Source organism: Sparus aurata, chromosome 22 (assembly GCF_900880675.1).
Source record: "Sparus aurata chromosome 22, fSpaAur1.1, whole genome shotgun sequence".
Lineage (NCBI taxonomy): Eukaryota > Metazoa > Chordata > Actinopteri > Spariformes > Sparidae > Sparus > Sparus aurata.
Window position 1 is genome coordinate 22716993 of NC_044208.1, and position 21712 is coordinate 22738704.

At 42.4% G+C, this 21712-nt stretch overlaps 3 protein-coding genes across 13 annotated transcripts in view; 1 reads left to right on the top strand and 2 right to left on the bottom strand.

Moving 5' to 3' along the window:
- itsn2a (intersectin 2a) overlaps positions 1–2085 on the top strand; it is a 45329-nt gene extending 43244 nt beyond the window's left edge. For 7 of the 10 annotated variants that reach the window (XM_030405423.1, XM_030405424.1, XM_030405426.1 and 4 more), the window contains 4 exons: positions 5–87; positions 601–684; positions 774–947; positions 1357–1508. In XM_030405423.1, coding sequence (XP_030261283.1) covers positions 5–87; positions 601–684; positions 774–947; positions 1357–1508 — 493 coding nt within the window. Of the gene's footprint in view, positions 1–4; positions 88–600; positions 685–773; positions 948–1356 lie in introns of all 10 variants that reach the window. The other 3 variants (XM_030405422.1, XM_030405430.1, XM_030405429.1) reach the window with 1 other exon arrangement.
- A 63-nt stretch (positions 2086–2148) lies between these two features.
- On the bottom strand, positions 2149–6364 carry fam228a (family with sequence similarity 228 member A). Of its 2 annotated transcripts, none has more exons than XM_030405433.1 (9): positions 6099–6364; positions 5772–5854; positions 4578–4760; positions 3986–4063; positions 3675–3869; positions 3358–3438; positions 3152–3239; positions 2428–2572; positions 2149–2306 (listed from the first exon to the last, which is right to left on the bottom strand). In XM_030405433.1, exons 2-9 carry the CDS (start codon positions 5850–5852, stop codon positions 2168–2170), a joined length of 990 nt encoding a protein of 329 aa, XP_030261293.1. In that variant the 5' UTR covers positions 5853–5854; positions 6099–6364; the 3' UTR covers positions 2149–2167. The 2 variants fall into 2 exon arrangements, with proteins under 2 accessions (XP_030261293.1, XP_030261291.1); XM_030405431.1 differs by having other exon boundaries at positions 6064–6364.
- Positions 6365–9134: 2770 nt separating this feature from the next.
- Positions 9135–21033, bottom strand: gnpat2 (glyceronephosphate O-acyltransferase 2). Its single transcript, XM_030404537.1, has 16 exons — positions 20922–21033; positions 19097–19297; positions 18818–18994; positions 17644–17773; positions 17365–17492; positions 17203–17278; positions 16822–16973; positions 16499–16629; positions 15888–16129; positions 14301–14558; positions 14129–14208; positions 13783–13923; positions 12245–12344; positions 12065–12158; positions 11033–11094; positions 9135–10842 (listed from the first exon to the last, which is right to left on the bottom strand). Exons 1-16 carry the CDS (start codon positions 20931–20933, stop codon positions 10790–10792), a joined length of 2037 nt encoding a protein of 678 aa, XP_030260397.1. The 5' UTR covers positions 20934–21033; the 3' UTR covers positions 9135–10789.
- Between the last annotated feature and the right edge of the window lie 679 nt (positions 21034–21712).

Genomic DNA, 21712 nt, shown 5'->3' on the forward strand with positions numbered 1-21712 from the left:
CTAGGACAGCGTGGGTCCAGAAAATCAAAGCAGCGTCTGAACATTTCATAGAGACGGAGAAGAAAAAGAGAGAGAAGGCTTACCAAGGTAAACTCTGACCACGTGTGAGGGATTTTTCAGCTTGTGTACAGATGGTTTTAAAATGTCCTTACATAGCAGCTGACAGTGAACGACCTGTTAGACCACACTGAAAATGCAGTTGACACAGTTTAACAGTTAAAGTTCCACAAGATGGAAGAAACGTTGTAGTTTTCAAGTGATGTATGGGAGCCTTGCAATTCATGTTCCAGCATGAAGCCCTCTCACAAAAGTTAAGGATTTCTGTCCACTGAAATGCAAGAGGGCTTTTAATTTGAAATGGTACAGGAAGTCTTCAATTTGTATGAACAGTGTAGCGCAGCGACTTAAACAGGGCAAACAAGGTGGATCCAAACGGGGCAACTAGAGAGAATTATAAATTAACTCCTACTTCAAGTACAAGACTGCTTCATATAATATAATATATAACTCATTATTCACAACATCAGCTGTTATACTAGAAGACTCTGTAAAGGAGTGAGTGCTGTAGACCCTCATCTGATGTCTGTGTGTTTGTTTTAGCTCGTTCCCTAAAGAGCAGCGGTATCGGCCGACTGCTGGTGACCGTCGCTGAAGCCCAGGAGCTCAAAGCCTGTAAACCCAATGGTAAGACCTTGTGAAGGAACACAGATCCTGTCTATCCGTATCAGTTTCTTTAAAGAAATACTTACATACATACGATATTTTCTCTCCAGGTAAGAGTAATCCGTACTGTGAGCTGACGATGGGGGCTCAGTGCTACACCTCCAGACCGGTCAGCGACACCCTGAACCCGAAGTGGAACTTCAACTGTCAGTTCTTCATCAAAGACCTCTACCAGGACGTCCTGTGCATCACCGTGTTTGAGAAGGACCAGTTCTCACCAGATGGTCAGTGGATGAGACACACACCACAGTGATGTTCACACAAACAGAATGGATTATTAGGCTTTTTAGCACAATTTGTCCGGTCGGTATAGGATGAAAGGAATCATTCCAGGTTTTGATGTCTGCTTCACTTGTTTTAACAGATTTAAAGTGACAGATGCACTTCTGTCCACTATTTTTTTATGTATAATGCTTGTCCTTTTTCCTGTATTCCGTCTGTGTCTTAGTTCTAATTGTGTTTGCAGCTTTGAAATAAGCACTGCCTATTCTAGAGCCTGAAGGGGTGCTGGGCATAAAACTCCCAGTGGGCCCCCTCCAACCATTATGTTATAAATCATCAGAAATCAATGAAAAATGAACAAAATCATTGTTTTCATTTGAATGTTCACATGTTGTTTTCTGCCTCTTTTAGATTTTATGGGCCGCACTGAAGTTCCCGTGGCCACCATAAAGAAAGAGATGGAGAGCAAAGGGGCTGCGAACCGTCGCCTACTACTGCATGAAGTCCCCACTGGAGAAGTTTGGGTCAAACTGGACCTGCAGCTTTATGAGCCAACCAAATGACAGAGCCAGACACAGCCCAGGGGCACACGCACCACTTTAATTTTATAGAAAGGAAGAAGAAGATATTTTACATAATGACTTAAAGCCACACACTTGCCTCGAAGTGCCTATTTGTATCACTGGAAGTGTTGCCTTTAAAAAAATTCGATTTTACCACAAATGCCTTGTTTTTTCCCTAAAGCCACGGAGACAGAAAGTGAAGGAGATTTTGCCAAAATATAGAATGACCTCAGAAGTAGCCATTTATTGTAGAAAAAAAACACAAACCTTAAAATATAACCAGCTGGAGTTTTGCAGTCCTCATATTTACAAATTCTTACACTTAATGGAGATACACAGCCGGTCCGACATGTCTTTATCTGTCTATATGAAGACATAACTCACAAATTCTGTTATTATTTCACCTGGAGCAGCTGCACACTGCCACACATATCTATATCAATGCTGTGTATCTGAAATGTTGCACACTACTGTATAATGTAATGTCATACACACCCTTTGGTGTAACTTTGGGGTTTCATGTCAAGTGTGCTATTAAATCCTGAAAATGGCATCAATAAATTGTACATACAGTAAACGTCTTGTCTTTGTTGTGGGTGCGTGTCGCTACTTTTGAGGTAGAAGTGGATATACATGAGGATTCGTGGTAAACCTGGATTTTATTTGGACGTAGACGAGGATTGGTGTAAACTTGCTGGCTGCTGTTGACTTGCACATCTGGAGAAGAAGCAGCTGTTCTGACGGCACCTTCCATCTGGTGCGGCACTTGCTCTGATGTGGTACGGTATGGTGTCGAGCCTGCATGAGACACATTTGTGCGACATTACTTTTCACCTATTATTCACTTCCTTTGAAATCGCTGAGACAGTTAAGTGGTGTCGCGTCGCAGCTGTTAATTGCCAACACCTTATGTCTTTACCTGCTGGACTTCCATCCTCCAGTCTCATCCTTCGCTGGAGAGGCTGAGGCTGCATAATTAGACGAGGCCTGTCGGAGAACGTCTGCCTGAGACGCCGCAGACTCACTCAGAGGACGATTACTCTGAGGTGGCTTGTATTTACATCCTAAAGCGGAAGGGAGATTAGTTTATAATTTGAAGGGTGATTTAAAAACCATCACAATCCGTGTGAAAATTGACATCTAATTAGGATTTATAATTACAAGTGACAGTAATGGGATAATAATGCATGCCCAATAGAATTCATACAAATAGGGGGGCAGCATGTAGTAGAGTCAACGCTAACTGCTGTTAACTTGAGCTTCAGTAGAGTGCTAGCTTCAGTAGATATCTCTGCAACACTGTCATAACGTTGAAACTACTAGTTTTTATAATTCTGTTTACAAGTGAAGTACATTTTTGATTATTTTCAACTACAATTTTACATATTGCACCTTTAAGTTTGCTTGCATTAGCCATCAGAAGCTACTGGTCATACCAGACCAAATAAGGCTGTAGTGGCAGCATTGTATTGCTCACGAACACGACCTTTCTTCTTACAGAATGTGTCTTTCAAAAGGTACCTAATCCTACCTTAATTTCCCCCAAATTTAAGAGGAACTGTCTGTGGATATGTCAGCTCAAACTCAAAGGACAACATTCATTATAGGTCCTATATATCATTTTGGTTATAAACAGAAAATACCTGCTTCACAAGAACAGGCTCTTCTCTTTGCCTTCTGGCTTTCATGTAACTGAAGGTAAAATGGGTCTTTGAAGTCCGCTGTACTGAGCTAGGAAAAGAGCAGTGGATGTATTGTCAGTGACAGACACATTTTGATTACTTCAATATGCCCAGAGCTTTTCTTCTTTTTATTTATTCTACGAATGTATTAATTCACAAATAATCACCTTGAGGTAGTGTGGCGTTGTGATGTTGAGGAGGAAAGGGTTGTATTCTCTCAGATCATATGTGTCTAGAAACACAAACCCCTGAAGATGAAATACATAACAGTTAGGTTTAAAAGGTAGATTATTCAACATCTTTAGTGTGAGTTTCATCTGTATTTGTAGTAATAAGCAAAGCACAAAGGAAAACATTTGTGCGAAGGCTCATACAGAATTGAAAAACATCTAATTAAACATCAAGGCAAAACCTGTCTGTAGTAGCAACATGAGGGATAATTTACTGCTTCCAAAGCGGGACTGAGTGGTGGGATTACTGTTACCTTGGCGTTGCAGTGATGGATGTAGTGAGTGTATAAGCTCTGGCGTCTTTTCAGCTCCACCGGGCTACAGCTGGACACGTGTTCCTCCACCTTCCGCTGGATGGGAATCCATACACGCTCAGTCCAGCGCTTGTGCTGCAGCTCCCTCCGCCTCAGCTCTGCCACATCCCGTTGGCTCAGAAACCTCTCCAGCTCCTCCATAAAGGCACATTTCAAACAGACACAAAGGTCGATATGTTGCCTTGGGAATGTGCCATTAGCCTCAAGAATAGCTACAGAAACCATAAATTGTACCATGTTGGGCATCTTACCTTCACTAAACCATTTTCTGTATCCAGTAAAGGTTGGATTATTTCTTTCATCTGTTGATTTTCAGCCTCCACCTTTGCCTAAACACAGTGTTGTAAAAAGTACCCGAAAGTCACGCTTGAGTCAAAGTAAAGGTATCATGGTGAAATGGTAAAAATGAAACGCATCCATATGACAAGCACCTGAGTAAAAGTCTTTAAGCATCTAATTTTAAATGTAATTAAATATCAAAATTACATGCAAGAGTACATTATACATATATATGTATGTATCATCAGATCCAATGTTCAACATTTTTCTGATTATCTGAACCAGGATTTTTTTTTTTTTTTTTTGTTTGTTTTGAATTGCCAATGAAATAAATTAATCCAAATACTCTCCTTTGGCTCTGTTGCAGCATGCAGTCTGCAAAGTCACTACAACCCTTAAAGTCACCAAAAAATGTAGTGAAGTATAAAGTAGTAGAAAATGGAAATACTCAAGTAAAGTACTGCTACCTTAAAATTGTCCTTACGCTACTGTTATGCTTGATCTTTGCCTTATCAAAAACACCTCATCTTTTGTGCTGGCGGTGAGTTTGCTTGAGTGTAATACCTGCAGCTGTCTGAGGGAGGTGTGAGAGAGCCAGTCCTGCCTGGTGCTCGGCTGTGACCCAGAGGACGAGGCCTCGTCTCTTTTCTCTGCTCTTACACATTTAGAGGTGCTCCTCTTCCTCGCACTCGGCTGAAACTGGCTCATTCTGCTCACTGTGGCGTCCCTCGAATCTGCCATGTCCTCCTGAAACACCAGTGGGGTCAAATTCTGAGACACTCACCTTCTGTTATTGTGTCAAAAAACAAAACCTACTGTAGTTACAGTTTACAGTAGGCACTCTGATTTTCGTAGAAGGAGAGTTTGATAAGATATGAACATAAATTGCAGAGATCAATATGGTCTGCAAAACTTTTGGAAATCCCAGCTGGAAGTTCACAGACAGACAGACACAAGCATGTAGGTGAACAGAGGCCAGCACAACAGGCACAGACAGATCACGTCACCACCTGGAAACCTGATCTGCGTCTCATTGTTACGCAGACACATATGGTGGGACACGTATGTCAGTGCACTCTAGGGATTTAAACAGTGACTTAGCAACTTTCAAGTACAAAAAATGGCAGCTTCCCTCTTTGCTGTGCTCATTGTGTGTTTGTCTGAGGTAACACCACTATTTCCATATGCAGGACATAGACTCCTGATGTCACCTGATCCCACACCAGGCCTCTTTTTTTCTATTGTCCTGAATTAATAGAGGATTACGGTGGCTAACGTATCTGTCTGACAATAACCTGAAACCTTTCCATTCATCTGTCGAAGGACAGAGATTCCAGCAGGGCACATTCAGAAACAAAGGGAGGGCAAAGCGGAGCAGCCAAGCTTTCAGACAAGCACTGTAGCTTCACAGCCTCCCTTACACTAAGAAGACCGGTGATAAATTGTTAGCTGGCAATAGATAACAGTTTCACTGCCTTCACTTTTACAGTAAAGGCAGTAAAGTGAAGATAACCCTCTCGCTGCTTAATAAATCTCCTTTATAACTGCTGAAATGCTGTTGGGGAGTCAATTAAAACCTTATTGTCCATGACTGCCAAAGGTTAATGATTAGTTAGGCTGCATCCAGAGTAAAAACATACACTGAATACTGGGGTAAAAAAGTACATGTGCTGAAAGTACCTGTTCTGATTCATTTAAAAGCTTGTTCTTAGTGTAATGTACACTGTTGTGTACACTTTTTTTTTTTTTTTTTTTTACCTCTGATTTCAACAGGCTGACAGGTAAAGGTGTGTGGAAGGTGATCACACCAAAGGCAGGGTTCTTCTTCTTGGGTCTCATCCCTAAATCACGAGAAAATACATAGTTTTGAGACTTCAGTGAGAACTAGCTTATAGGCTAACTGTCAGTAGCCCTACCTGAATCTAAGTTAGCTAGCAGCCTTAAGTGGTACAGGCTTAATATTACCTTATCAATGACAAGTTAATAAGAGCAGTGTTGCATTAATTGAATGAGATGCAATCTAAACAGTGCCTTCTAATGTAGAATTTACCCGCTCGTCGCCACAGCAATGTTGCCGTTTCTTACTGTTGTTAATGTTGAGGACGGGCTGGTCTGACGTTCCTTTGCAAAACCGCGAAAAATTAGCTTAAAGCTGACAAGAAACAGCCTCAGTGTTAGTGTCAGAAGTTTGAGGAGTAAAACGCAGGTTGTGACATTCAACAAGCGTGTTGTCAAGTAGCTTTTTGTCCCCTTCTGAGTAGTTTGAGTTCGGAAAAGAAGAGTTAAACAGAGTGAGATGATTTTCTCCTCCTCCTCCTCCTTCAGGTGTCCTGCTGTCTGAAGGTTTTTCCGTTGCCATGACAGCGACGCACAAGCACGTTCAGCGCGAGACACAGAGCTCAGCCTGAAGGTTTTCCAAAATAAAAAAATATTATAAAATAAAGTCAGTAAAGTATTTATATACCCTAATTCCTGATTGACCAATTGTGTTATTTATTCATTTACTTACTTATTTCTGTTGTTTACGTTTCATAATTTATAATTTATTTATCTCATAATAAGGTTGTAAACATATTTATTGCTCTGTTTTCTCCTCACGCTCAGTTTAGCTTACGTTTATATCTATGAACATTTTCATGATGTGCATTTTTGACTGTCTGGTGTCGATGTTCAATAAAGTAAAAAAAAAAAAAAAAAAAGATTAAAAAAATATAACAATATATTTTTTAAAAAGACGCAGACCTCATCCATGGTTGTATAGGAGTCCTTGAAATTTAGCATGTGCAGATATCTGGTGTGACAACCATTGACAAATTTGATCAAAACCAGAAATTATTAGTTAAAAAAAAAATGTCTTCTTGAATTTCCCAATTAACCAATTCCCCCCACATGAATGATACCAAACTTTATTTATTTGATTTAATTTCTGTTTATTCATTTAAATGTCAAAATCTACAATGACGGCTCCTACCTCGTCTGGCACTCACTCATTGGCACTGGTACTCTTCAATCGATCCAACTCGATAGCAGCCTTGGTAGTACACACATGGTGGCTTTATACGTAAAGGGAACTAAGGTATGCTCTCTCATACACGTGTGTAAAAAAAACTGATTGGCATCCAATCAATTTATATTTAAAGACATCCGGAGTGAGGAAGAGAACTTTTTATTTTAATGCAATATTGCTTTTAATATACGACTGTGCAGAGGGAGCATATATATATTTAAAAAAAATGTTTTAAATATATCTAAAAATGTCTTTTATAATCCGGTTATTCCCTGATTGCAATTTTTATTTCCTGAGGCAGAGAAGTGTCAATAGATGCAGCATGTTGCAGAGTCTGCTGCTCTTAATGCGCCTGTGGACATAGATGCACTTTGAAGGTGTTCCGCAGAAGCTGCAGCACTCCGACACCTGCGGAGCGAGAATGCGACTACTTAATGTGCAGGTATTAGCTGCGTAAAGACAGGGCAGGGCTTGGCCAGATCATAACTCGGGATTTTCACTGCTTTCTTTCTTTTCGTTGCCGGGCCCAGGACAGGGGGGAGGCTACATGGATTGGTGGACGTCGCTGGCAGCGAGCATTGCCCTGCTGTGGATTTTCTGCTTTATAGACGGTAAGATGAAAAATGTGTTTGGTGGAGATCTGGGAGGTTCTCAGGAAGTTTGTGGGCAGAGGGATTTGACCTTATTGCGGAGACAGCTGACAGAAGAAATACAGCCATTTATCTCTCTGCACAACATGTTAAAAAGGCTGTCTACATGTGTAATTTGCTGGATGGGGAGTATTTATCCTTGCTGACAGTTTTGCAAATAATTCATTATCGATAAAGCTAAAATCAAAGAATGAGAGGCGCACTGGGACATCATGGATCAGGACATCATTAGACATACACCGCCCTTGTGCACAGTTGTGCTTCAGAATGAACGCTTCTCTAAAGGCTTTTGACTTTATGTTTTGTAGAGTACGTCTGTAGGTAAGAAGGCTTGATTTATGTATTGATTCGTAAAGTCTTGTTCCTTTTAAAACAGGTTTTTGTGATAAGAAGAAAGATTTTCCTCTTTGCCACTTTTTAGACCCATTACTCTACAGGTCCTGAGGCCTATTTGTCTAAAGGTAAAATCTCTGCAAAAGTGAAACTTCAATAGAAAGAAATATAATTCAACCTTAAGGATTTTGGATAGTGGTTATTTATTCAGAAGCTGGGTCTCGTGCTGAAGGCTGTGCGTAATGACACGCCGAGCCTCCCCGCTGTGCGCGCTCAGGTCAGCTGATGGACTCCACCGCCGCCCACATTGCTGGAGCGCAAACTTTAATCCAGTGGCAGACGCTGTTTGTAATGGTTGCTGACATTAGCCACGGTGTTAAATTAGACTCGAGCTGACCCCGTTACCCTTTTATCTCCAGGCAATGCCGTGCTTGAGCTGCGGCTGCTCTTCCACGCTCTCACCAAAGCTGCTTGCCACCTGTACCTGGCCCTGCTCCCGCTGCGCCGAGCCGCCACCCACTTCGCCGACTGCGCGAGGTACCTGATCAACCATGCCCAGCAGAGCCCCTCTCCCCACGGCTACCACCACCAGAGCCAGCCGCTGGCCAGGAAAGGCACGCTGCACTTCCTGGAGGGCATGTGCGTGGTGTGCGAGACGGTGCCCAACCTGATGGGCGCGGCGCTCAGCGTGGGCGCCGCCTTCTGCCACATGATGCAGGGAGCCTTCTACGTCCTGGCGGCCACGCTGCGCACCATCCAGGTCAACCTCTTCTCCCAAATGAACGGCGAGAAGGACAGATGGGACAAAGAGCGGCACAGAGCCAAGGAGAGCGAGAAGAAGCTAAATTCTAAAGTGTTGGAATACATCTCGGTGTTCTGTCAAGACCCTGTCAGCGCTTTACGCATCAAAGTTGACGTCCCACCTGTCTATAGATAATCTCTGTCCATTGTATAACAATATCCAGATTAAATGGCACATAAGAGGCCTTCTTCTAACTGCTGAGGGGTTACAGGTGCAGGCAGAGACGACAGGAGGTTGAACTCTCACCTCTGGTTGTCACCCACTGTTGTTGAGGGAATAGAAGCAACACAAAAGATATCCAAGAATGAAGAGTTCAAGAATCTATGGTGCATTTTGTTACATTTGTTTTACATTTATTGTAAAGAAGTTAAAATAAATGTCTCAAACTTACAAAACTTCACATCTTTGATGGGTTATGATATTTTACATTGTTATGGTACTTAGGTTTTTACAAGTACATTAAAGGTGCAGTATGTAAGAATTGCCCACCTGTTGGATTCACACTCCAAACAAACAGGGGGCAGAATTTTACCAGGGTAACCGATAACTGCTGCTAACTGTAGCATCTAGCAGTCGTATTAGCTGATTGATGTTGTTGGACAATAAGCTCTCGAGGTATAAACTGACTGTGGGCTAGCTGGTTAGCATGGTAAGTTCAATTTCTGAATGTTTTGAACAACAATTCTCACATGTTACACCCTTCATGTACATACAATCGGTAACATTTTATAATCATCATGAATAAAAAGGTAAGTTCACCATTAATTAAACTTTAATCCAGAAGTTATTTCACTTTTAACAGACACTGAATGGCTTTAAAAACAATTTCTTGAGCAATAGTTTGTTGTGAAAATTGCAACTGATGTCTATAAGCCTTTACAACTGCTTAATAAATGTTTTTTTAAAGCATGTCATTAACAGCGAAATAACTATCAAAGGAGACTTATTATGCCTTTAAGGTTTTTTTTGTATCCTTTAGTTTTTTTGCCGACAGGAGCTCCTCTCCCCCACGGAAAACACTGCTCCTGAACGCCCCGTCAGTAGTCATGCCTTAAATTTCTAAGTCACCTTGTCACACATTTGCATAATTTATGCATATATTCATAAGGGAAGTGAAGCTAACTGGAAGCTTAAAACACGACAGAGATGAACCAGAGGCATGAGGAGCGGTGCAGGCTCAGGCGTGTGTGAGCTGACCAATCAGAGGGGGCCAGCCTTAAAGAGACAGGAGCTTAAACCGAGCGTTTCAGCTGAAGCGTTGTTTGAGCATTAACGCACATAAACCTTTCCTAGTGGTAACCAAAAATGAAACGATGAACCTGAAAATGAGCATAATATGTCTCCTTCAACTTAAGTTTGTTTAACTATAAATAAAACATACATCAACGATGGTCATTATAAAGTGTTACCATACAATCAAAAGTGTCATTATTCAGTGTTAGTAACTAATTGCACTTATTATTCCTGAAATCGAGCCGATTTAATTGATCATTCACTCAACTGATTAAAGATATCACCCGTCTCTACATCTATACAGAAAAACATACTAACACAATATAACTGATTAAAGTACAGTTCAGTTTCTTCAGCCACAGGCATCACTAGTGCATGAGTCATACATACGTCTTTTCTTCATCAGCCTGTTCTGATTACAGCAATCAGCACTACTGTCACCTTTAGGCCACCATGTCAACTGTGTGTAGCATTGTCTTAGCCCGGTCAGATTTGAAAGGGATGGGCGCACGGACACAGAGAGATTAAGGTAAAAAAATGTAGGGAGTGGAACGGCGCCAGGTTGAAGTCAGGCCGCCGCCGTCCAGGATAGAAAGTGTTTTGTCTGAGCGCAGAATGAAGGTGCTGCACATCGACTGACAGCTGCACGAAGGCACAGAGAGGAGAAGAAGTGAGGTGGGGAAGGAAGGAGGGAAGGCCGAGTTCACAGAGGGGTTAACTGATACCGAGAATGGATCCGTTCCAACGGAGACTAAAGTCTTGCGTCAGGTGGAGTCTGGAGCATCTGTGGAGGGATTTTCCCAGCTACAGCAAGGGAGGAAAAGGAAAAGAAATCCCCTCAGGATTTGTTGGCAGCCGTACACAAGCAAAGGGCAAAAACAAACTCTCAAACACATGGCGAGGTTATTTAAGTAGGAGCATTTTGAAGGGCTGCAGGGTGACTTCCATCAAAGGCTTCATCTATAAATAATAACAGAACGTTATAACAACTTACAGAGAACGTCTCCGATTCTTCTGACAGCTGCTTGGTCCACTTTGTGTTCATTCTGCTCAGACCTGACATGAGAAAACACAAGAGCTGAGATGTAACTGTAATTCTACTCCACTTTGACTTTTCACTTCACTAGATTAATGCAACAGCATAAATTACTCGTTACTTTGCACAAAAACGCAAGAGTTTCAAAATTCATCTGAAGGAGTTTGTCCCCTCAAATGTAATAATAACAATAAATAATACATTTTATTTAAAAGGTGTCTTTTCATGGCACTCAAGGTCACTTTACAGACAAACGATCTGACACTAATAAAACATCAGTCCAGTAAAGATCAACACATTCAAAAATGTACAGCTCAGTCAAATTATATTGTACTGAAAATGGAGGCGGTCAGGGTGTGTAGGCCTGTTGAAATCAGTTATTTATTTCAGAATGAGCATTTTAATTCATTTTGACTGATTTTAAGATGTATAGTATTAGTTGAACAAGTAGTTGTTGCTTGTTGACAGCTTTTCTCTCTAAATTCTGAATTTTTACAAACCAAGCAATCAATCAATTCATCCAATGTTGATGCCAATACTAGGTAATAAAAAAATTCCACTATTGTACTTGTACTAGAGTAATTTTCCAGTGTGGTGTCCGTTTAAGACGAGGAATCTTCATTTTCTGGCAATCTGCTACAAAAGATAATTAGAATTTTATGATTTATCCGTCCTCAATAAGTGAGAGTCCGACCAGGTGAAAAGCATTAAGAAAAATTATTAAACAGAAATAGCCTTTATTCCCATCCAGATTGGTTATGAAGGTCATTTGAAAAGCATCGGTATTAAATTCAAATTGTTTCATAACCAGTTAAAAGTTCACGTCGTACATTTTTGAATAAAGGATCCGAGTACTTCCTGCACCATGCGAGCAGACAGACTAACCGAACAAGTGTCACTTTGGCATCAGAAATACAGACAGCTTATCAAGCACCACAGAAAATGAGCTTAAAACCAAACAGACTTGCAGGGGCTAATCTCGTTACTCACGCCCTCAACTTTGTCACCGTCTCCAGCCGCCGCAGAGCCGACAGGACGTTTTTCTGCATGTCTGAGGACAGGGCCTCGTAGGTGTGAAGCTCACCTGAAACGCACAGAGACGACGATGGTGAGAGCTGATATGAAAGGTTTGGAGATGACTCGAGAGGTCAGAGGTGGTTTCTGTTGTACCTGAGAGGATGAGATTTGTAGCCAAGTTTCTCACAGCAGGATGGAACTGCTTTTCAGAGAACACATGGACTGCATCTTCACAGAGGTACCTGAACATCACCTGGACGAAACAACAGAGATCATAAACCACTTATATTTCCTATCTAAAATAAGACACTGAAACAATCCACAACTGCATCTCCTACTACAGAGAACCGCTTTGTATATTTAGAGAATTGACAGATGCAAAGTGTTCCGATTACTGGATCTGATGATCTTGATTTCAGTACGTCAGATATCTGAAACACACCTTCGAGCATCCGTAGCATGTCATGCCACAATCAGCCAGAACAAGAGTGACCAGACAAACAGCATTGTCTCACTGTGTTCATTAATAGTGCATTCATTCAACATCTAGTGTGAACCCACCGTGACATCACCCACTGGTTTGTGGACTACTTTTATAAAGCCTCAGGTCACTATCTCGCTTCATTTGAGCCAGAAGTGACCATGTTTGGATAAGACGGTGTAGCCAGGGAGCAGATTCTGATTGGACTTCAGCAAACGCTGTCGCAGCAACTTGTCAACCAGGAAGCCACCGCCTTAAGCACACCCTGCTTTGTCTTTTATGTACTCTAAATGTGATCATTATTGACTAAATAAGCATCATGCTGTATTGATGAGGAGTTGAAACTAGAGCTCGAGACCATCAACTCACCAGGAAACTGTTGGCTGAGGCAATAAATCAAGTTAGACGTGGGATAATTTTCTCATAAGCTTACATAGTATCAGACTTCTTTTGAAACCAGTCGCTCACTGCCGGAATGATCTGTTTATTTAATTATTTAGTTTTAGGCACTTCTACATTGGCTTCACTTTCTCAGACCCGGAGGCACCACCCATTTTTAAATGGCCTATATTGACGTTTAATGAAACATAAACAAAATAAATCCAAGATTTAAAGAGCGGTGGGAAGGAAACATCTAAATATCTAAAAATACAAAATATATATTATTTGTATGTTTACATTTCATTAATTGGATGATAGCAGATCAAATATTTTAATTTTCATTTGACACGCTTCTGCTTCAGTGCTCATCTTACACTACCAGGAGTAAGATTCTGTTGGAGAAATGCTGAATTATTTGTTTATTCGTTCATTACTGTTGCCCTAAACTACTCGCATTTAAATATGTAGGTCTAAAAATACTGTAATCAACTTAAATTAGTAAAAAGAAGTGTTCTACTGGAGAAAAATCTTCCCAAGGGCTGCTAAAAAACCACAAATTCCCAGAATAAATATAGGCGTCAAGACCTCAGTGTCTTTGAATTCCCTTTAAACAGAGTGAATTTGATTTGAATACCTAATAAGTGTGTGGCGTAATGACTGACAAGAAATGTTTTTAAATGAATCCCAACTTGAGACAGAGAAACCTGGACTTTAGCTGGTTGAACCTGTTGAAATCAAACCTTCCTCTGCTCTGCTCGCCAAGAAAATAGAATCTCATCTAAGCGTGTCGTGCGTTATCACAATCCGAGGAGGCAAAAGTCAAAAGGACCTGATAAGAGTCTATGAAGGGTTGCAGAAGGCCCTGCAGGAAGGACAACACCTCCAGCCCCGCCGCTGACGCCGTCACTTCCTGCTGGCTGACGTGGACCGCTCCGCACTTCTTCAGGAGGAAACACGCCTCTTCAAAGTCCTGAGTAATGAAAGCAGACACCAGCAGGCAGATAAACAAAACATCTACAGCGTATCCAGGTTGCACACATCCTTGTGAGGTGTAGTCGTGTCACATTTTATTCCCAAGATTTCTTCAACAGGTTAAAAAGGACAATAATCCTCTTTACAATCTCTGTCCCGAGACGCCTCGGAGGAAGCCGAGCCCTGAAAGATGAGATCACTACCTGAGACGACTTTCCCGGAATGAAGATGAATTCGTTGGAGAAGACGTCCTGGAGGAAGCAGAAGAAGGCGAAGAGCTCGTCTGTGGACAGAACGGTGGATCATAATTAAGACAGAGGACGGTGGATTATTTCCTTAAGGACAGAGCTAACTGAGGAACACGTCACGACAAACCTCTCTGTGTGCTCTTTGTGATTCGCACGGCTGTTGCGAGCATGGCGGGACGCAGGAAAACGTGCACGGACTGATTCCTGTAGGAGGCCAGCATCAGCATGGCCGCCGCCATCTTGGCCACGCCCTCCTCCGGGCTGACGGGATGCTTCCTTGCAGGCTCGTCCTCCTGAACCAGGAAGACGCGCCCGGCTTTACGGTGGACTACGGAGCGATGGATGGCCATGGTGGATGATATCACATCCAAGTCAGGGACGTGTCCTGCAGGAAAACACATTTTTTTTCAAAAAAGGAAGGTTTGGAGTTTCAGGACGTTGAGAACACTTTGTATTTGTTTGCGTGTGTTTGTTTGCATGTGTGTATCTGCACACACACACCTGAGACCTGCGAAGTGAGACAGTTCAGCGGGGTCCTCTTAGGGTAAGTAACTTACCGTGCATTAATCCACTGAACATCTCCTAAGTGAATCTGAACACTTGTGCCAACACACATTCACCTAATCTGTCTGATCTGCCTCAGGCGGGGTCGGAAGAGTCTCTTCAGCGTCCCCAGGTGAGACGGATACAGGTACATTTACTCAAGTACTGCGCTGGAAAAAGGCAGACTGATTCGTCGAATGCGGTTTGTAAACGTTTTAAATTAGCTCCTCCTCTCCGGCTTCACGACGCCCAATGAGCGCTTACGATCTGGCGCCTGGTTGCTGCGTTTTTTTTTTGGGAGTCCCGCCCTCACACCATACAGGTGTCCTGTTATTGGCTGGAGGCCTCACACTCACTGCAACAAGGTTGATGCCTAGAAACGTCCAGCACACGCCTCCAGTGGGAGTGAGAGAGATTACTTTTGTGTAAGCCTGGACTGAAAGAGTAAGCTTTATATGTTATGCTTCCACTCCACTGTTTGCAAAAATCTTAATTTAAAAAATAAATTATTTCTACAAAGAAACATACAGTATGAAGAGCCGATACAATACGATGTTTTCTTGTAAACTACCCAACAGTATATACAAGCAGGGCTGGACCAAATGGAAAGGTTTCACAGGGCAGATCTGTGTTTTGTATCGGCTCTGGGTAAATTAAGAATTAATCACCCGGATAATCCATAATGAAAATAATCATGTGTTGCAGTCCTGTATAAAATCACCTCCATCTCAAAGCACTGCAACAGTAAAAATCCTGCTTTTACATTGAAATAATCCATTCATAGAACAGTATAACAGTCCTATGAGATATTATCCTGCATTGTGTGTCCATTTTCCCGATTATACTTTTACCTTTACCTGCAACTTTTACTTCTAATGAAGCATTTTTAAGTTTCATATTAGTACTTTCAGTTGAGCAAAGGAACTGAATACATCCACCAGTGTTAGTTACTTTCCTGTCTGCTTCTGTCCAAGCCTGGTTCGCTCATACTGTAATATGCAAATGCCACCTGCTGGTCATTTAAGGGAAAATAAATCTCCTGAAAGGCCCGTTGAAGGAGAAATCCCAATCACATGCTCAGGGCCGATGCAGCTGCATTTGTTTTCACCAAATTTAGTTCAGACACAATATTTCCAGTGAATATATCAAACCCATTCATCCTCTCACCCACCAGGCCAGTTCAGACGAGCCCCGAAGTCCAGCGCCAGCTTCCTGAGCCAGAGGGTTTTCTCTGTGAGCTGGTGCCACAGCAGGCCCTCCTCTGATAAGACCGTGGCAGGAGCCTGGAGCAACAGGCAGGCCATCAGAGACCAGGGGCTGATCAGAGAGCCCTCCTCTTGGACCCGCACCATCAGATGAGCCAGCCAACTCACGCAGGCCTGAGCCTCTTCACTGGGCTTCTGGGGAAGATCTCTGTGAAAAGATGTAAAGGCAGAGGAGGAGGAGGAGGAGGATGAGCAGGACAATACATGACTGCAAGGCTGTAGCTAGTACTGAGGACCCTGACGTCATGATTTTTGGTAGTATTTCTGCAAATTTAGAGGTTTATAATGACTTAAAGAGGAGATTACACTGTTTTGCTGTATTGTGTAAAACTCTTTAAGGCTTATTTGAATATTTTTTAGACTAAATTTGACGTCATTTGACAGAAAAACTCAAATAAATATAATTATGATGAAAAGACTTAAAGGTGCATTCAAAAATTAACTAGAATTCCCAGCCCAACCACAGCCCTATTTGACTTGGAAAGATACGTATATTAAAATGATAAGATCTTTTAACCTTGGTACGAGGTTGTACTGGCCGCGGTTTATCCTGCCCTCACACAGCTGCCGGACCGACAGCGGACGACCAAAGTTCACATGCATGCTGCCGTAATCCTCCTGGAGCACTTTGCTCGCCTTCAGCAGACCCTGCAGAGGAGGGGGGGGGGGGTTGAAGCACGAACCAGGAAATAATCAGCTTTATTCAAACATGAACCCCTCTGACCTGCACCAATGAGTTAATGAGGTTAGAGATTAAAAAAATGCTGTTTGCAAATACAAAGAAATGGATGAGTGAGTGGAAGATGCTGGTGGAGGAGCGATAGCGCGACCAGGACGTACCGTGGTGCTTTCTTTGGGTTTGGGGATCCCCAGCAACTCGTGGGCGAGCAGCGATTCCTCCAGCACCCGGTCGTAGCTGATGCTGATGGGGACCAGCGTGATGTCATACACCTCACCTTTAAAGTAGGGCTCCAGCACCATGTGCATCATACCTGCAGGGACAGGCGGACACTGTGAAAAGTGCAATGCATGAGCAGATGCAGGGGTGGAAAATACACTACTCCTACACAAAATGACAAAAAATAACGGAGCAATACATTTAAAAAAAAATAACTGTAATAAAGTGGTCGGAGGCAGATTCTTTGGGGGGAAAAGGGTGGAGGAAAGATCACAATGCCCCAAAATAATCACATACTGTAGACACATTAAATAAATACTTACCTAACTTGGGCGTTAAAGACTTCAGTGTTCGACTCCGCAGGCCTTCCACATAAAACTCCACGGGAGCAAAGCCTCTCTACACAAAACACATTCAACAGTCTTAACTTGCCAAAGGTGGAATATGGAATTTGAAAAAAAAGGGGTGATGTCGCAGATCATTACCCGGACGATAGTCTTGACGTATTCTGACAGCACCGCCCAGTACAGCTTGTCGGAGCCGATGGCGCGTCGGATGAAGAAAGCTCCGGAGCGACGCAGTATCTCTCCGACCAGTTTCATTCCTGCGAGAGCTTCATGGTGGAGAGGAGGGGGGAAGAAACAGAGGGAGAGAGAGGTGAGCTTCATGGTGTTTTTTTTTTTTTTTTTTTTTACAAGAGATGTTGTGATATTACTTTATTTTATCCATAATGTTCTGTTGTTTGAATTATTATAGATACTTGCGAATTCCTGCAGCAATAACGGGTACGGGGATGTCGTAGCTGAACATGATGTAGGAGATGGCCAGGAAGTCAATGTAGCTCCTGTGATTGGGCATCAGGATCACGGGACTCTCCTGGACGGCTTGTTGGAGCTGCGAGGGAACGGAAACAGAAAAATCAATCCTTTTATCAACAGCAGTCACTCGGTAGAGAAAATATTTGATTTAATATTCATCTTGAATGTCAGTCCTCTTCATGTTAGAGCGGATTTCTAAAAACGGTTTCTACTTAGAGATTATTCATGTCATTGTAAATGTGCTTAAACATTTCATTGTTAGGATTAGCTTCTTGGTAGTTTATTGCTGGACAGAGACCAGTAAATTTGGCAGTGATTTGCTGTCTTGCAGAGAGTTGGATGAAAATAGCTAGGTTCATTAGCTTAGCTTAGCACAAAGACTGGGAACGGAGGGAAAAAGCTAGCCTTGCTTTGTCCGAAGGTTACAAAATCCAGGTGCGGTGAGTTCCTGGACGATTGTCTTGTTCAGAAGGGTAATTTAAAGCGAAGCCCACAACGCTGTCTACATAATGTACTGCATCTAGATGACAGCAATTGCAATCTTCTCATTTCACTCTCAGCAAAACAATGAATAAATACTATTCCAGAAATAAATCAAATTCCAAAAGGCCTCAAGACATTTTTTCAAATAGTTCCTGTATGGAAAAACTATATAAAAATACAACTTCAAATTTTATTTCTATACATCTTATAATTATGAGTAGAAGTCAGAGGTAGTGTTTTTTTTTCTTAATATTATTTTCATTCATTTTTGTCTTTTTGGCAGTTTTGCCAGCTGAGGCAAAAAACACAAAACGTGGAGAGAGAAGAAGGGTGTTAATGCAACAAAGGTTCCCGGCTGGAACTGAATTGAAGACATTGTGGTTATGTGGCGTACGCAGTAAGTATTTGGTAATTTTTGAGACACTTGTCGATAAAAAAACAAAGATGAAGCATGAGATTAAACTTTGTCGTCACTATTGCCTCGTAGTTTGCGTCTCACGATTGAAGAATTCAATTGCATCGGGCATCACAGACAACGTCAGAATCCTTTAACATCTGCTGTATATGTGTATGAAAAGACTGACAACTACTAGAAGCTGTAGAATGAAGTGGACAGTGGACACTGAGTGGTGCTGACCGCGTTGAGTCCCTCCATGTTGACAAGGACGCTGCTGAAGAGTCTCTTCAACACCTTGCTGAGCACGTAGGCCATCAGCCTGATGAAGCCCAGCTGCAGGTTCTGAGACATTTCCTCCAGAATCCCTCGGGCGTCCTCTCTCACCTCCTCCACCGATGACCCCGTCTCCATGGAGATCTGTCGAGGAATGCGAGAGAAGAAAAAAACAAAAAAACACCCCACGTGACGACAGTGTGAAATTTCTTCAATACATCTTTTTCTAATCCCACCCAGTCTCACCTCCTTGGCCATGTAGCGCAGATACTGGGACTCCAGCACGGCGTTGTTGAGGTCAGCTGTGGAGCAGGACAGGGCTCCTCTGTAGGGGTGAGGGCTGAAGGTCCTGAGGGAGAAGCCGATATCGCTGCTGCGCCTCCTCTCCCCCAGTATATCCACAAACTCCTCCTCATCCTCCAGGCCCGCTCTGCCCGAGTCCCTGTACTGAAAGGAAGAAGACAAGCTCATGTTAACACTGAGGTGAGATCAGAACAGAGAGAAGGAAACAGAAACATAGATGGACAGATTAGAAACATCTCCCGTGGGGGTTTGACTCAGGTATGTGAGAGAGGAGAGGAAGCGAAAGAGAAAATAAAATACATTCGGGGAGGTTACCAGCTGCTGCAACCAAGCAGAACACAACACTGTGAGAGAGAGCAACTGAACGTGAGGGTTTGACAGGTTGTAAAAGTGGAGAAATTAATTAAGTAGACACAAAAACAAACATGCAAAACAAACAAACTGTAGGTATTTCAAATTTAAAGCCCTCCTCCACTCAGAAAATCTCTCCACGTCCCTACACTCCCATTTTAAGTGTAATTAAGTCACCCAATAAGAGACAAAACATAAAACATGTGTCCATAACATAATAAAATTATGATTTCGCCATTCTTTAGCTGTTTAGCTTGATTTGTTGATACAGGACAGATTCTAACTTGCACGAACTGGAGTCAGACGAAAGGATCAGGGCGAATATGTGCAACTAAAAACAACCCCTATGCACTCTCTCTGCTGCCGGGGAATGGAAAGAGGCGACGGCAGGTTTACAAGGAGGGTGCATTTTGGTGATTTAGCTAAAAAAAAAATGGGGGTATCCTCGTCTTCCTCCCTCAAACCACTTAAGACATATTTATGGATTCTGTATTTTTCAATTACAGCGAAAACGTAGATGTACAATATGATCCGATGCAATATGACACAAAACGATACGATATGATACACTTTATTGTACCCTTGGGTAAATTGGTCTTGGACTCACAATGCTGCGCCCATGAATGCCGTCATACTCTCTACTACATAAAACAAAACAGCACCATCTGTGGCAGTCACAACAATAAATTGCGCATAACATATATACGAAAAACACCATGAAACCACTAAACAAGCCCTTCAGCCTCAAGCAACTTGCTCAAAAGTTTGACAGAGCTAGGCACAAGTGAGTTTACAGTGGGGGGACAAGAGCTCATATTCTGTCTGGGGCTCTTTTTAAAGACATTTAGCACAAATTATTACTCAAAGAAACTTTTGATTATGTCGCTGTAGGACACAAATGATAAAGTTGCTTCTCGGGTGCCCTTTCTTGTGTTTTCCTCCCGCTGCACCCTCAGACATCCTGAGTCTGCCACTGCCTTTTAAACATCTCCCATCCGGTCTGAAGAGGATCTTTGACACCCAGAAGGTTCGTCAGCCACTTATCAACAGAAACAGCACTCATTACCCGCATGCTGCTGCACTCTGCCCCGCTGATGCTGCTGGCTGGTGACACGGCAGCATTAACATGCCTTTAAGTAGGCCAAAGTTTGTGCAGCTATTAGCGCCTCTGCTCCGTGCGCGCGCCCCCATCTACAGCCACACAACGACGACAGGGAACGCATCACACACATATTTCTCTCCATTCAGTTTCGATGGCAGCACTTGCCCACACTTCCCTAATCTGCAGCGTTAACTTTAGTTTTTTAAACTATGCGTAAAGAACAAAAGCGCCAACGCGGACCGTCAGGACGCACCAAGTGTCCAGGATGAGAGCAGACCCGGATCAACTCACCGCAGACTGCTTGTGTTGACTTACCGTCTCCGTCATTCTTCTCGGGGACAAACAGAAAACCCTCGCAGGTGTCTGTCCTCATCGGCTTTCGTTTTTTTTTTTTTTTTTTTTTTTTTTCCGGACTCGAGCTCTGCCTTCGGTGCGCCCCCGCGTGGAGCGCAGCACCCCGGTGCCCAGGCCAATGGAGACGCCGCGTTTAGGAACCTCCTCCTGCATTTTGTATGAGCGGTCCTCTGCTCTGTAGTAACCCTGAAGGCTCCACTGCAGGACGGAGACTGTGGCCTGTTTCTGTGCTGGTAACTAATCTCCAGGTTTCACTTTTACCCCAAAGATGTGTGGATAACATGATCAGTTGTATATTTATTCATAAAAAATGGCTTTAACTGCAGTGTATCCAGGCACTCTTCACAAAAACACATAAAGATTGCTCTCTGTGGAAGATAAAACATGACCAAGTTCAATTAATAAATGCTAAACTTTATATCTGGGTCACATGATACATCAGGTTTAATCTCAAACAGGGTTTTTTGACTGAATGCTGAGAGTGTTTTGTTAATTATTGTTTCTCATGACCAAGAGCAGACTTTCTACCTCCTGGTCAAAATGACCCAGTGTTCAAAAACAAATAAACACAACAGGACCAAAGCCTTCGCTTATTACACCAGACTATTTTAACATTAATTATAGTTTGTCAAATGCCTTTTAATTATACAGAGCAATAAAAGGAAGTCACAGCAATTAAGAATATATACATTTATATACAAAACACTAATTTTATGTACACTTTGGTGCTCATACTTCGGTTTTTTATTTGT

Coding starts and splice junctions, on each gene's coding strand:
- gnpat2 (XM_030404537.1), bottom strand. Junction 16,974..17,202: donor GTCTTTAACGCCCAAGTTAG/GTAAGTATTTAT, acceptor CTGTCCCTGCAG/GTATGATGCACATGGTGCTG. Junction 12,345..13,782: donor CCTTCATAGACTCTTATCAG/GTCCTTTTGACT, acceptor TGTTTCGTCCAG/GTGATGTTCAGGTACCTCTG.
- fam228a (XM_030405433.1), bottom strand. CDS start 5,852: ATGAGACCCAAGAAGAAGAACCCTGCCTTTGGTGTGATCACCTTCCAC. Junction 2,573..3,151: donor AGCCTGTTCTTGTGAAGCAG/GTATTTTCTGTT, acceptor CTTCCGCTTTAG/GATGTAAATACAAGCCACCT. Junction 2,307..2,427: donor GGAGGATGGAAGTCCAGCAG/GTAAAGACATAA, acceptor TGTCTCATGCAG/GCTCGACACCATACCGTACC.